Source organism: Cornus florida, unplaced genomic scaffold, assembly GCF_030987335.1.
Source record: "Cornus florida cultivar Cherokee Brave unplaced genomic scaffold, ASM3098733v1 CherokeeBrave_3.0.0_Hap2_Chr07, whole genome shotgun sequence".
In the NCBI taxonomy this organism is placed as follows: domain Eukaryota; kingdom Viridiplantae; phylum Streptophyta; class Magnoliopsida; order Cornales; family Cornaceae; genus Cornus; species Cornus florida.
Window position 1 is genome coordinate 2,553,899 of NW_026775577.1, and position 15,728 is coordinate 2,569,626.

The 15,728-nt window shown below is 34.5% G+C and overlaps 1 protein-coding gene across 2 annotated transcripts; it reads left to right on the forward strand.

Moving 5' to 3' along the window:
- The first annotated feature begins 5,531 nt into the window (after positions 1 to 5,531).
- LOC132315737 (uncharacterized) lies at positions 5,532 to 12,524 on the forward strand. 2 transcript variants are annotated; one of them, XM_059814122.1, is made up of 6 exons: positions 5,532 to 5,741; positions 5,899 to 5,990; positions 6,610 to 6,709; positions 9,405 to 10,266; positions 10,495 to 10,628; positions 11,200 to 12,524. In XM_059814122.1, the coding sequence occupies exons 1-6, from the start codon at positions 5,656 to 5,658 to the stop codon at positions 12,074 to 12,076; spliced, it is 2,151 nt and encodes a 716-aa protein (XP_059670105.1). In that variant the 5' UTR covers positions 5,532 to 5,655; the 3' UTR covers positions 12,077 to 12,524. The 2 variants fall into 2 exon arrangements, with proteins under 2 accessions (XP_059670105.1, XP_059670106.1); XM_059814123.1 differs by lacking the exons at positions 5,532 to 5,741; positions 5,899 to 5,990 and having other exon boundaries at positions 6,617 to 6,705.
- Positions 12,525 to 15,728: the final 3,204 nt, after the last annotated feature.

Below are 15,728 nucleotides of genomic sequence, written 5' to 3' on the forward strand. Positions count from 1 at the left end.
AAGATATTTTTTATGATTCCATAGAGATTTTTGGTAAGATAAATCCCTTACCCTTATCTTATTTCTCTTTTGACTTTGAGTTGCCTATTATTTTTATCCTTATCTGTGACACCCCCAACATTTTCCACGCATAAGTTGATCAGGCTTATACACGAAAAACGAGGGATATCAAAAACAATTGGCAATATACAAGCATGGAATACAAAATGATGATAATAGAAGAATTTAGACAGGAAAGGAACACTAAATAATACAACATCCATCCATCCTTTATTTAATACAGTACTTCATTACAACTTGGAAATCCTATGTCAAGGATCCCTAAATATAACCCTGAGAGTTCAACGTCAAAAGTAAATAAAAACTGAAACTGAAGTAATACATAAAACTTATACCCTGAACTGGATCGTAAGAGTAGATGAGTTCGGATGGTGGTCCCACAATGCTAACCTCAACCTTGGAACGGGTACTGACCGTATCCTGAAATAACAACAATGGTGGGTCAACCCCACGAGCAAGTCCTCTCTACTATGACCCAAATCAGAGAATCAAATAAATTAATCATTATGAATCGGTTGAGTACTATATCTGTATACATCCTAAGGGAACTATCCAATGTATAACATGACCTCAACCAGAATAGACGGTGATCACTTAGACTCACACTAGGTGGTTAAGTGTCGCCTTTCCCTACCCGGGAAATCAGCTATTATACATGGTGCACGGTACTGACAACACAGACTATAACGAACTACACAATGATAACACCTCTCAAAGTACTGATGAATGTACTGAGCATATAAATTAGGCAACACATGCCAATAATATTACTAAACATACTGAGCATGTCAATTAGGCAACACATGCCAATAATATTACTAAACATACTGAGCATGTCAATTAGGCAACACATGCCAATAATATTAAACCACATACCCCGACAGCCACACATCTGTCTATAGCAACGAATGCATAAGGTATAAATGAGTCTAAACTTATTAGTCAGCTCACATGGTTCTATATGGCAACACATCCATATAATATAAATGCGACATAATTTAAACAGTCCATTTATTCTCTGAAATGCACACAGCATAATAATCATGGTTGATATATGATTAACAGTATAAATATCCAATAACATCTAATGGATAACTTATATGACGATAACCGTGACATTATTAACAGTACTAATGAATACCATTTAATAAAATAATAACACCACCTATAGTAATGTTGTTCAAATGAATCACATTCATATCCGTACGGTAAACGGCCAATTAAGGTTTAGAAATATTAATCGGCCCTAATAATACTTAACGGGTATTGAAATAATAATTTCGTGGCCCGTTAAACCCGTAAATACCAACCCCGTACCTAAAAATCCAAGTTTAAGGCTCTGGAATTTACAAAACAGGCCCTAGGGGTAATCTGGTAATTTCCAGCAGCTGACAGGGCCCCTCACGCGCCCCCACGCGCCGCCCTAAGCTTCCCCACGCGCAACCCAACCTTCCCCACTCTCCTACGCTCCTCCACGCGCGTCTGACATCAGCCACGCGCGCGCGCGCGCTCCCACGCGCGTCTGGAGAGTTCCACGCGCGCGCACGCGCTCCCACGCGCGCGTTGAAGGCTCCTACAAACGTGGCGTCCTCCGGTTGGTTGGCTGCATCACCTTTCCTACCTGCGCGCCACACCGGATCAATCCACCTACCTTCCCTCCATCCAACGCTCACGGATCCGGGTGTACCGCGGTAACATGGACCGCGGTGCACCGGATCAATCGCTGCTGTTTAATGGTCCAGATGCGCGCGCATACCCTCCTATGGTGCACCGCATCACACCGGATCACTCCGGTCATCTTCCCCATTGCCGGCGACCGGAAAACTCGCCGGAAGGTCGCCGGAAATTGCAGAAAAGCCTCGGAAAAATCTAGAAAAATCCCTGAAGCTTTATTTAATTATTTTCGGCCATTATTAATTTCATAGGATATTAAATAAATATATACCATCCTATATAATTAAAATTTCATTAATTTAATAAGATAAAATTTATAATTTATTAATCTACTAACCTTGGCTCTATGCATACAAATAAACTAAACAATTAATTTATTAATTCAAAGGGGAAAAGTAGATAATAACTTGCCTTTTTGGATTTAAAATAAATCCGCCGGTTGTGCGTAGTCGGGTAAATTTCTCCTACACCGGTCCAAGCTCCTTTCTTTCTCTCTCACCTTTCTTCTCTTTCTTACCTCTAACAACAACTCTCTACTATTTTAAATTGGTTTCTAACTTACCTTCTCATCAAACTAACTAATATTTATACAAATTAAAATAATATAAATATTACAAATATCTAAATTTACATTAAACTCACCACATTCCCAACCATATGGCTTCAAGTCCTACATATAAATATTAATGAAATCCTATCCTAATCTCTAATTTCATCATGACTTGTGATTTAATACTATTATTATTATTATAACTATTATAATTAATATTATTATATTATTATTATTATTAATAACTATTATAATAATTATTATTATTACATAAGAATACATTATATCATCATAATACTTTATAACATAAATATGATACTTTAATTAACTAATAATGCTTAATTAAACATAATCAACAAATAAAATTATTAATAATAATACATGCACAATTAAATGAATAAATTTACTATTTTAACATATACAATTAATTTACATGCACCATTAAATGAACTTAATATAACAATGTAGCATGCACAATAATAGGTAAAGAAATCCACACATAAATGAATTTAAATAAACTAAACTCTTTAATAAAATACGGGGTATTACATTATCAGTTACCCCCCATCCTCGTGCTTGCTTGTCAAGCTTCGAGAATGTCAAAGTGTTGTAATTTTTTTAGTGACGTCTCTTTGGCATAAATCAATCTCTTTTTAGGTTAACCCTTGTTGGGCGACCTTTTTTTGGTTGATCTCTTAAGATTTGCTCGCACTTTATGAGCTGGGGGAGTAAGCTTTCTTAAGCTGAATGAGCTTACCTTTTAAAAAAGGGAAGTATATTTACGAGTTTTACTCAGCTCGCCCCTTAGAAAAGGAAAATATATTTTACGAGTTTCACTCAGCTCACCCTTTAAAAAGGGAAGTATATTTTACAAGTTGATTTCGACCCCTTTTAATACGGAGGACAACAATTACGAGTTTCATTCAGCTCTGGCCCTTATAGTACGGGGCACTTTTATATCAATCCCTTATAATACAGGGATGGTAATTACGAGCTTCATTCAACTCGCCATTTAAAAAAGAAAATATATTTTACAAGTTTCACTCAGCTCGCCCTTTAAAAAGGGAAGTATATGTTACAAATTGATTTCGACCCCTTTTAATACGGAGGACAACAATTACAAGCTTCATTCAGCTCGGACCCTTATAGTACGGGACATTTTTATATTAATCCCTTATAATACGAGGATGACAATTACGAGCTTCATTCAACTAGTCCTTTAAAAAGGGAGTAGGTTCTCCAAGCTTCATGAACTTATCCTTTTAATATGGGAGGTTCATCCTCGTGAGTTTCGTCATCTCATCTTTTTAATATAAGAGACTAATTTTCGATAGTTGCGTGGGCTCATCTATTTGATAAGGAAGACTGATTTTCCAGAGCTTCGTAAGCTCATATCTTTAATAAGAGAGGTTAATTTTCTGCCCCCATTCCCAAACTTGCCTCTCACGCGTAAGGAACACTAATGTTCTCTTTCTAATTGCAAAGTTAGCAAAGCAAAAATAAAAGAATAGATGTACAGTTTGAACGAATAATATATATACATATAAATATATTAGAATTGGTATAATTAAGGAAAAAATTTATCATTGAGTATCATAGGACCAAAATCATCAATGGAGTTAGCGATTGTTCTCTAGAATAAGAATATATATATATATATATATATATATATATATATATATATATATATATATATATATATATATATATATATATATATTTTAAAACCCTGTAAACAGTACCCACAAATCGTAGCATTCTATCGAAGGGTCCCCAGGTGAACTACATCATTATGTAGGTGAATAATATTTTGCAGACAATTGGAAACATATAAAAAATTATTTCTCTTTAAATCATGTGAGGAAGTGTCAACATATATTTTGATATACGCGTAATGCACGAAACTCACCCGGTTAACGGCGATGATGAAACAACTGCTAGCGGTCGGGTGGGGCTTTCCAGCAATTTTACCGGATTGAGCAACTGTACCCTTGCTTTTGGCCACGCAATCCATGAACTATTCTCTTTCTTTTAGAGAAAGCCAGATTGTAAAATGACTGAATTGCTTTTAAGTTTTGTCGTAGATTTCCCTTGGTCGAACCATGATTTGTTGGGACTAATATACGTTCCCACAGACGGCGCCAACTGTTGATGCCAAAAATCTACATGCTCCGGAGCCCGTGACGATTCTTGCAAGATAAGAGAAGTGATGACCAGCGTGGTGCCGGCCGGGTGCACTCCGACGGTCAAGTTAGTACTCGACGATTAAATATCCGATAAGGATTACATATGAAATTTATGACGTACCTTTTTAGGTTGAATGATCATTTCTTTTATAGAAGCATTAATGGTAGTAGTTGTTAATGCGAGATTCTCCCTGATCCAAGATGATATCGTTCCTTCTTACAGGAATGGTAACTCTGGTTACATATGATAACTAGATATTTTTTATCATTCCATAGAGATTTTGGGTAAGATAAATCCCGTACCCTTATTTTATTTCTCTTTTGACTTTGAGTTGCGTATTATTTTTATCCTTATCAAGTATAGATATTAGTTTTGTTTTATTGTATTCGTGAAAATTCGGATTGACGTCTTAATTAAATAAGTTGAATAAATAAGTCATTTTTATATTAAAAATAATTATAATTATATAATAATTATATTTCTTGACGAAAAATAATAATTATGTTTATTTATAATTATTTATTATGTTTATTCATGTTGATTATGTATAAAAGGATCCTCATGTCATCACTAGAATACAATATAATCCAGAATCACATTGCAATCTCTACATCCATTATATTTTTGCTAAAAAGATAAATTATATCTTGATTAATATGTCCCTTTCTCATAAATAAATCACTTTGATACAAAAATCTATTAAATGATTTATAATCATAAATAAATAAATATAAGGATTTCGTTTAATTAGATGAAAATAGTAAGAAAGCAAAAGATATTATTATTATTATTTTTTTAACATTTTAAAAACTCGGATAGCAAAAAAACATAAAATTTTGAATAATTTTCTTTTCCAATATTATGTTTTAGCTTCATTTTTTTGGTTCTCATTTTGAATATTAAGGGACTGTAGGACTGGTTTACACGTTCATAATGTTTTCACAACCTAATCCTATGCAAACCCCTCTCTCCTCATCTCACCACACCAGATTACAGGGCCAATTACGCCAATGAATAAAATGTAAAGTAGTGTGACACGACGTCGTACTTTAATTTCGAAGAAGTAAGTAGTTCTCAAAACGACATCGTTGAAAGAGTAGGAGTAAAGCGATGAAGAAGTGGAGTAGATCGATGTAGAAGAAGAGCTGAAAGAACTCCTCGCCGATCACCGTGTATTGGAGGTCATGGCGGAAAGTGAGCCCCCCAAAAAGAAATCTCGACCAATCGTCCGTATTGGCATCCTTCTTATCTCTCACAGCCTCCTTGTGAGGTAATTTATCTCTCTGCAAATATACATATATATATTTATGTATATATATATATACATATACATACACACTCATCGTAGATTGTTTGGTTTGATTTGATTTTCAAATGAATCTGACGGTTTTTGTGTCGAGTAAGCTGATTTGATGTGTGTTCTTCAGTGTCATTTGTTGTACCGGTGGGGTTTTGACTCTTTTGCTGTTACCTGTTCTCGCCAAGAGCACCTACTTCTCCGAAAATGCACTAATGCCTGGTTAGTCTCTTTTTTGTGCTATAACGATGTATTATGCCTATACTCGTTCTTGAATTCGTTATTGTCATACAATAATCTGAATCTGTCGCTAATAGTGTTCAAGCTATTGATATGCTAATCCTCTTTTTCGTTACCAAGAAAATGGTGGAAAAATTAAGTTAGTGTCATGTTTGGGAGCATGGAATTGGAATTGGAGGAAAATTAGTTCAAATTTTAAATTAATTTTTTTCCAATTCCAAATCCAATGCACCAACTCCATGATACCAAACATAGCTTAAAATTACTTGGATATTAGGCTTGTGGAGTTAAATTTTATGCTTTATTTTAAGAGCACTTCATTTGTTTCAAGAGTGAATGTGTTCCGAGTTTTGTTCTCTAAAGCAAAGCAATTATTTTAAAATGAGAAGCAAACATTACCCGTTATTTAGTTGTAATTGGTTTTTTGTGTGGATGGTGATAGTATCTTGAACTCAAATAATGAGCTTACTGAGATAGATAAATTCATCCTAGAAATGATATTCTGAACTTTTGTTGTCAAGCATCGAGTGCTTTTATAGGTTTTCTTTTGTTATGTACATGCTTTCTGCTTATTACATGTCACGAAACTATCATTTCATAGGTTCTGCCAGTCCCATGCTCTCTAACCAGGATGTCTCGGAGGCAAATAGCTTCGTGAAGGAGATAACCAGTTTGGATTCTAAGCTTATGAGCACAGGCATGTATGTGTTTTCTTCACTGATTTTTTTATGGTGTCCTTTCTGTGAACTTTGCATTGCATTGCATTGACCATCCATTTTGTAGTGCGGAGGTTCAAAATTTAATTCATGTTAAATTATATTGGAATAATATCACACGTTTTGTGACTCATGCCTTCAGCTTTGAAGTCCAACCTGAATTATTTGATGACGTTATAACCTTGTACGGTCATGTTGCTCCCTTGAAATCGTATGCTCAAATAAGCAAGCATATAGGTGTACATGTATATGTTCATTTATTCTATGTAATTTAACGCCATTCTTTTTCCTACGCTATATGATAGTCTGGTTCACTCATCATAGTTCTGCGAGCTGCACCTTTATGTTCTCTGTCTTGGTCCTTTTGACTTGTTAGTGGATAGTAGCATGAATAAAATTTTCTGTTCAACCATGCTTTAAAATGTTGAAATATTGTGGATAAGAACACTTTAGATCTATCTAGCAAAAAAAAAAAAGACTGGTTCATTATCGAGAGAAACAAAACAGTGACAGTTAAGGAACAGTAATAATGCAGTAAACTTCATCTCATCTTTGTTGTGCGTTCTAGAGGCATTTGTTATCATATTAAACACCAATGCACAGAAATGATATTAACATGACAACTTGTTTTTCTTATGTTATTTGGGAAATTAGGGTTTATAAACCACTGACTTATCAAAAAGTTAAACGGATAGTAATACTAGTCTTGACACTTCTATGAAAATGAGTAAACTTGTAATATCCTGTGAATATTTGATAATGGATCTTAACGTATTATCTTATGAACTGTCTTCCATAACATAATGTTAATTTTGGTAGTGTGGTCATGATTTGGTGGACACTGAGGTTACTCAATGTGTCACAAATTAATACTTGATGATCCGCAGTGATCCACTATATATAAAGTTCAAAACAGCTGTAAAAAAATTATGGGTTTTAAAAAAAATACCAGAGCAACTCAATGCATGCATAGAATAAACAAAATATACTATCTAGCACATATAACATTATCCAAAAGATCAATATGAGTGCTACTAAACAAGTTCCAGGATAATTAATTTCAATACAATCCGGTAATAAAAATGTTGCACAATAAGTTTCCATCAATAAAGCACATACACATCACAAATATATTTATGGCTTGATGTATAATCAAATTCAAAATATTCTTTTTAGGTGAAAACCCAACTCAACTACCCGGGACTATTATTATTAATTTTTCCCTAAGCACCCAGGACTTTATTTTGTCCTCCAATAATCTTTGAGGTGTTGGATTTTGAAGTTTGATAGCTTGATAAAAAAGAACTGGATAAACCCAATTTGTTTGGAAATGCAAGTGAGATAGTTTTACTGCTACTTGTTTATTTTGTAGACATTGGAAATGTTATAAAAATAAAAAATAAAAGTGCAAGGAAAGAGGGTCAGGATGTTGAAGAAGTGGAAGGGATCTTTTTCACCTACTAGTGTTGTGACAAACTGAGTCATGAGATGTCTGCAAAGTGTCTTGCATGACAGCAGTATATTGGCCAATCCAGCGGAGTCAAGGTCCTGTACATGGCAAGTCATAGTCATTTGGCCTTAGATCTATAGCTCTATACTGTGTTTCAATCTCATTGAGGAGACTGCATAGACCAAGACAACTCAGTTGAGTCATCTTGGTCTCATTCAAGTATTATAACACCATAGCAAAACCTAACCCCATAAATATATGTATGCATATCTGCATATAGAGTGGCCAAAGTTGGTTTTCATTTGATGTAATATTATCACAATGAGTAGTTATACAATCTCTCATCTGTTCTTTAAGCATGTTTCTGCACTCGCGATTCACTACATTGACCGCCATTGCTCTGTGTTGGATATAATTCCTGCTTTTCCTCAATCGTAACACATTCTATTTGCCTCAGAGAATCCCAGGAATTTACTCCCAGATGCATGGCATATGTCTTCACTATTAAAATGACTCTTGTTATATTTTTGAGGTTTGCATGGACTTGATAGATGGCTACTTAATGAAATGAGAAAATCGCTAGATTGTGTTGTGTGGAGATTCCCTTGCCAAATATACTTCTAAATCTGCTTGAGTTGGATCCATATCTTCAATAAGGCTGCTATTTCAGCTCGAGTTGTATTATTTTGCTATTAAAAACTACATTATATTTAGCATATCTGCAGTTTGGTACAACAAAAACTTTTGACTTGGAACTAGTTGATATCGTTACTATTATACAGACAAAAAATCTTGAAACAACATTATGACACAGAAAGTTGGACAATAAAAGCCTCTAAACCATGTTGCATTAGATGGTTCAAAGGAAATGACTACATGATAATTGTGTTATAGATGAGCAATTCTCTGTTCCATGCCCTTCAGAATAGCCAGAGGAGAACTAGAGAGGAATTTCCCCTCATTTTCATTTTCACTTGAAGGAGTATATCCCTGCCACCATGATGCTAGATATCTTTCTTTTTTTAGTCTGCCAGTGTTCCCTTTCTATTGTTCTATCTCAGAGTAAACAAGATGCAGCTAAGGAAGGGATGCAATATCTTACAATTCCTTTTCAATCCTTTTCCTCACTCATTTACGGTTTACATTCTAAAGTAAAGTTCTTTCATTTGCTATTGTTTCATATTGTGCTCAATTTAGTTTAATTTTCACCTTATGCATATTTGGGCGCAGAGAAATTCCAAGACAGATAGCGCAGCGTATGGCGGAGTTTGGTGCTGAAGTTAGTTATCACAAGTTTTACGCTCAAATTGACAAGTTTCATCCACTGCACTTTTTTTCTAGCCCTGACCCTGGAATAATCCACGAGAACTATAGTTGTTCAGCTTATGGTGTCAATACTGTTGGAATTATTAGAGCTCCTCGTGGTGATGGAAAGGAAGCTATTGTCTTGGTGACACCTTACAATTCTGTTAAGATTACTTTGGGTGAAGCTGTGTCATTAGGTATTGCGTACTCAGTATTCTCTTTACTCAGCCGAGTTACATGGCTCGCCAAAGATATTATATGGCTCGCTGCTGATTCACGGCATGGAGAATATGCTCCAGTTGCTGCTTGGCTTAGGGATTATCACACGCCTTTATTTGGTGGTTTAGGGAAACTACATTCTGAAACATGTCGTGAAAGCAGTACTCCGTTTGAGTCAGAAGGGGGACCGATGTCAGGAACTCAAATATATGATGTTTCAGGACGTGCTGGAACAATGGCTGCTGCTCTTGTCATTAAGGTTGCAGATAGAAATGAGGAAGTAGAGAAGGACACTCTTAGCATCTATGCTGAGGCATCCAATGGGCAGATGCCAAACCTGGACCTCATCAATGTTGTGGACTATTTGGCAGCACATGGACAAGGTTTGCATGTTAAGGTGAAAAAATTGAGGTCTTTACTTGACTCTAAGTGGCTCAAGATTCTGGGTGAAATATTTGAGTCACTAGGGAAATTGGCTAGAAGCTTAAACCCCCAATGGAAATTTGATATCCCTGTTGCAGAATATATTGAAGGCACTTCTACACTTGCTAGTTCATTATATTACCAGGTTGTCACCTCTCCTCCTTTTCCCTTGATTTCGAGTTCAGTGTTGTGGTTGGGGAGAAGAATTTATTACCATTTGAAGTTCCAATTAAATGAATAAGGGATTGAAGGGGTTAAGTTTTTTTTCACTGAATGTAAGTTCTTAATGGATGGATAAGGGAACCAAAGATGTTATGTGTTTTACTGAAAACTGGTTATGTTTATTTATAATTCATTTCTTCCTGTTGCTTAGGCATTAGGTGTCCCCACTGGTCCACATGGTGCTTTCCGTGATTATCAAGTTGATGCCATTACTTTAGAGATTTTGCCCAAGCTTTCTCTTGATAACAAGGACCGGCGAAATGACTTTCTTCAGCGGGGTGGCCGGTAAGTGCTCGCTTGCATCTTCTGTTTTCCACCATAAGTTTTCCTTTTAATCAAATTATGCTGTCTATTATAATATCTATGCCAAGGTTTAGTATTGAATGTCTTCTGGATATCCAACTTTCACTATTTTTGAGCAACAATTTTTATTGGGTTGTTGTTGGTAAAATAATTCTATACATAATCTTTGATGCCTGAAATAGTTTCACTAATGGCTATATAGTGGCTGCTAATCTTTATATTAATTATTATTTTCAGCATCACTTAGTTCTTTGGATTGCTTTTTTACTTTCTTGGTAGGGTTTTTCTTCAGGACTCCTGACTTTTTTTTTTCCCTTAACTTGTTGCCTTGTTATTGGACAAGCTGCACACTCTTTTGCAGGCATTGAAATGATATATTAATGGGTAACTTCTTTTTTTTTTTTTTTTTTGGGGGGGGGGGGGGGGGGGGGGGGTTTGTGGGGTGGTTGGGGAATACATTTATGTCTTGTGATGATGTTTTGAACCATAACTGATATGATTTGGTATAGGATCTCTTTCTTCTTGGATTAAAGTTTTCTGTTTCTTAATGCAGGTTGGTTGAAGGAGTTGTACGGTCTGTAAATAACCTCCTTGAGAAGTTTCACCAGTCATTCTTCTTGTACCTTTTAACATCTTCTAGAAAGTTTGTGTCAGTTGGAGTCTACATGATTGCTTTTGCATTGCTCATTGCTCCCCTTCCAATTGTCGCAGCTTCTCTTTATTCTGATGCCAGTAAATTGGATTCCAGTTCAGAGAAAGACAAAACCACTTCTTGCCCAGACTCCGTTGATGAGCCTGGCATCACTTTTAAATCTTGGAAATGGCTTCAAGCAGCAAAAACGGTGTTTGTTGTACACTTGTGGGGTGGTGTTGTTTCATTACTTCCCTATTTTATCTGTCAAATACCCGATTGCACTCCAACAACCAGCATTTTGATATGGGTCATGCTTTCAGTGTTTAGCCTTATTGTCTTGCACTTCACCTTGGGTCTCCCCTTTACACTTATCAGCGTATCTCAATCTCAAAGAAGAGATTGGGCTCTCTTAAAATCGGTAACAATTTTAGCTGCTGTCATTGGACTCTGCCTGATGTCGATCATTAACTTTGCCGCAGCAGAAATTGGATCTCTGTTTGTGGTGCCAATTTGTTTGATGGCCACTCCCTTGAGGCTCGATGTTAAAAGTCGTCGGACTTTGAGGGCTTTCACCAGGATATCTTGTAACGTGCTTTTGCTTCTCATCGGGTTTCCTCCAGCTGCATTTATTTTGTTCAAAGGTGCAGTTGAAGGTACCAGCAGTGTCAACGTTGGTGGCTTCTGGAGTTGGCTCGAGTCTCTTTGGGCATGGAACAGTGCCACATACCTCTATATATGTATGGTTCACCTTCCTTGCTGGGCATTATGTGCTTACATTTTTCTACATCGTTGTTGACTCTCGTCACTTTTTGTTGTAGCATTATTTCATCAGCAAAACAGAATATAATGGTTTTGTTTTCCCCTCGACGTAGAATGTGTATTATTAGGACTGGCCCTTTCAGTTGGAATTTGCAATTAAACTCGAGGTCTTTTCATATGTTGAGGTTGGTGCTACAGCCCTATCAATCTGTAGTTCTGTACTGATTGGCCATCCTCACAAATTACCATGGGGGAACCCATTACCTTCTGTGAGGTAAATTTTTTGTGCAATGTGGGTGGTGTTGATGTGTTTTCTTTGGGTTAAATTAGATTTGAAACCACTGTCAACAAAGGTGTTTGCTTGTAGGTGCTGTTAAAAGTGCATTGTAATAAAAGATGGGTGATGAAGACCTGGTGTCTACACAATATTATTTGTGTAATTTTCTCTTTTTGTCATCATCAAATAAGATGCTGCAATTTTAAAAGCCATAGTCTTGCCCCACCTGAGTAGGAATTCCAACTGCAGTGGAGTGGAGAGAAGATTGTCATAATAATTGTATACCTTATTGTCATAATAAGTGCATAGTTTATTTTATGCTGATATATATATATATATATATATATATATAATTCCCTTTTCATTGAATAATGGAGTATCTTTGAATTGTTGATGAAATTATATTGTTGTTATTCCCCGGTCCACTCGTTTGGGAATCTAAAATTGTGGAAGGTAGAGCATTGATGAGATGCTAGGCCACATTGAAGTAGCATCATTTAGATGATTCTCTTGGTATAATGGCAAAAGTTTGGTTAAAGGGATTGAAAATGGAAGGAAGGAAGAAGGTGACTTCTTTTTGGAAGGAAATATTTTTCTCACTCGTGTTTGGTTCGGTTGAATGGAAAGAATATTAGAAACGATGAATGAAATGACGGAATAAAATATTCGTTTTGTACAATTGGAAAGAAATATTTTTTCTCACTTTTGTTTGGTTGAATAGAAAGAATATTAGAAACGATGAATGAATTGACGGAAAAAAATGGGATTTCATGTGTTTAGTTATTGTAATGCATGAAATATGTGCGTTAATAGAAGTTTTATTAGGCCAGGGCTGTTGGGCTGTATAAATCAAGCAAATTCCTACAATAAGGACACGAAACAGAGGGACCCAAAAAGGTTGAGAACATGTTTTGATAGTCTAGAAATTATGAAACCAATTAAAATCTATTCAATGGTTTCCACCTTCTTTCAATGCACAACGCTGTAACATATTAGAAAGAAATAGTTTTCGTTCGTTCGAATACACATATTAGAAGAGATAGTGTGTGTTGTATTGTATTTGATGATTAACACGCGTGCGTAATTACACGTGTGAAGCTTAAGAAAGGGCCATTAAATATGCAGATAAATACAAACTGATATATGATATTCTTAATGCATTTTCATTATACAGCTAGCACAACAAACCAGCATCAAAATTGTGGGATAACGAAAAAGAAGAAGTGGACAACTTTATAGTAACGAGATGGCCACCTAATTTAGGTTCCCTCTCGAACAGATACCACCAAAAACATGGTGGAATCCGGTGCAACCATATGTCAATTAGTAAATCAAACATGAAACTCCGAAATTTATTGGTTAATTTGTTACATGTATGAACTAATTACTAACCGTTGTATTCTCCACACACCTGTAAAACAAAGTCTTTTTTAAACCGTAATGCGACACAATGATAGAATTTCAAATTACATGAACTTTAGAATCGTAAATTTTTACAAGTGTACGTGCATAAACTTTAGAATCGTAAATTTTTACAAGTGTAAAACATAAATTTTTACTAGTGTATATATGGTTCGATTTGATCCCCTTTTCCAATAATGAATCAAATTTATTTGGATTGGTTTCAAAATATTATTCCCTTGATCTCAAAAATAGTATTCTTTTTTGAAAACTCAACTTTTTAAAAGTATGATTTTTATTGTATTAGTTGTCAATAAATTATCAAATTTATATCCACAATGATGTGATGGCTTATTTTTGCATGTTTAGTGCATGGAGGTTAAATTGGTAATATTATAAAAATAGTACATTGACTTTTAAAATCATAAAAGTTAAATTGATAATATCATAAACAGTAACTTTTAAAACGAGACACTTATTTAAGACCGAATAAAAATAAAACATGACACTTGTTTTTTAACAGGGAGTAGAATTTAACCAAACTACTAAAATTAATAGAACAAACGAATCAGGTAAAGGATCCGTTTGCTTCATTCTGGTTCCAGGAGTTTCGACCTTTCTTATATTACAGAATATATATCCATTTATATATGCATACGTATAAATATTAATCAAAGGGAAAATTGCATAAACCCCTCTAGTTTCAATTTTTGACAAAAAACCCCCTAAATTTTTTGGTTGTTGCAACACTACTCCTCAGTCTTTCTGGGACAAAATTATTCCTCCCAACCATTTGAAGGTTTATTTATTTATTTATTTATTTCTTAATAATTGAAACAAGGTCATTTTAAACTATATGCATATATAGTTTTTCTTTTTCTTTTTTTTTTTTTTATAGAAAAAGACCTTCAAATGCAATTAACTAGACATAAATACATTTAAAAGTTTATTTTTTTCTTTTTTCTTGATAACTGAAACAAGGTCACTTTAAACTTTTTTTTTTTTTTTTTTTTTTTTTTTTTTTTTCTTAATGTTCAAAACAAGTTCACTTTAAACTATATGCATATATAGGTTTTAAAAATTAAAAAAAAAAAATTGCCAAGGGTTGTTCTTAGGAATTAAAGGTTCTTAGAAATTGTTATGTGATTATGTGAAAGTTTCTAACCTTTTAAATCCTAAGAACAACCCTTGGGAATTAAAAAATTATATATGCATAAAGTTTAAAGTGATCTTATTTCAATTACTAAAAAGAAAGAAAAAGAAAACCTTCAAATGCATTCATGTTTAGCTAATTACATTTGAAGGTTTTTTTTTTTTTTTTCTATAATATATATGCATATAATTTAAAGTGACTTTGTTTAAATTAAAAAAAAAAAAAAAAACCTTCAAATAGTTGGGAGGGTTAATTTCATCCAATAAAAGTATTTTTCTGATAGAGGGGCAGTGTTGGAACAACCAAAATACTTTTGGGGTTTTATGCGCTTTTTTTGTAGGGGTTTTCTGCCAAAAATTGAAACTGAAGAGGGTTTTTTTTGCAATTTGTCGTTAATCAAATGAAAAAAACAAAATTTTAAATACGATATTCTCAACATTTGTCACGCGAACAAGGGGGCGTGGGCAGAGTGGCGTAACAGTTGGTCTTTTACAATTGCTTGTTATGAGAATTAATGCGGTTGGCGGCGAGTGCAAGTCCATTTCACAAGGTGAAAAAAAATACCACTCGCGCATGCCAAATTTGAAATAATTATTAAATTCATTTTATATATATAAAAAATTTAATTCATTTTATTATTCTTATTTTTTTGTAAATAATTTACTAAAAAGAAACTGTTAATAAAATTCTCAATTCATACCATTAATCCAATTGATATAACGTGTGGAGGCTGAAGGGTTAGAGTTTTATCATGAAGTAAGTTACACAATTTTTTTTTATAATGTTATTTTCACACTTCAAACGCTTTCGTTTTCAAGCTTCACACATTTTTGTTCCTGTTCCCATTCTCTATGAGTA

What these genes read in the sequence shown, in the direction of transcription:
- LOC132315737 (XM_059814122.1), top strand. Translation starts at nt 5,656, where the DNA reads ATGGCGGAAAGTGAGCCCCCCAAAAAGAAATCTCGACCAATCGTCCGT. An exon ending in CGAAAATGCACTAATGCCTG is followed by an intron (nt 5,991 to 6,609) that starts GTTAGTCTCTTT and finishes ATCATTTCATAG; the next exon opens with GTTCTGCCAGTCCCATGCTC. An exon ending in AAGCTTATGAGCACAGGCAT is followed by an intron (nt 6,710 to 9,404) that starts GTATGTGTTTTC and finishes ATTTGGGCGCAG; the next exon opens with AGAAATTCCAAGACAGATAG.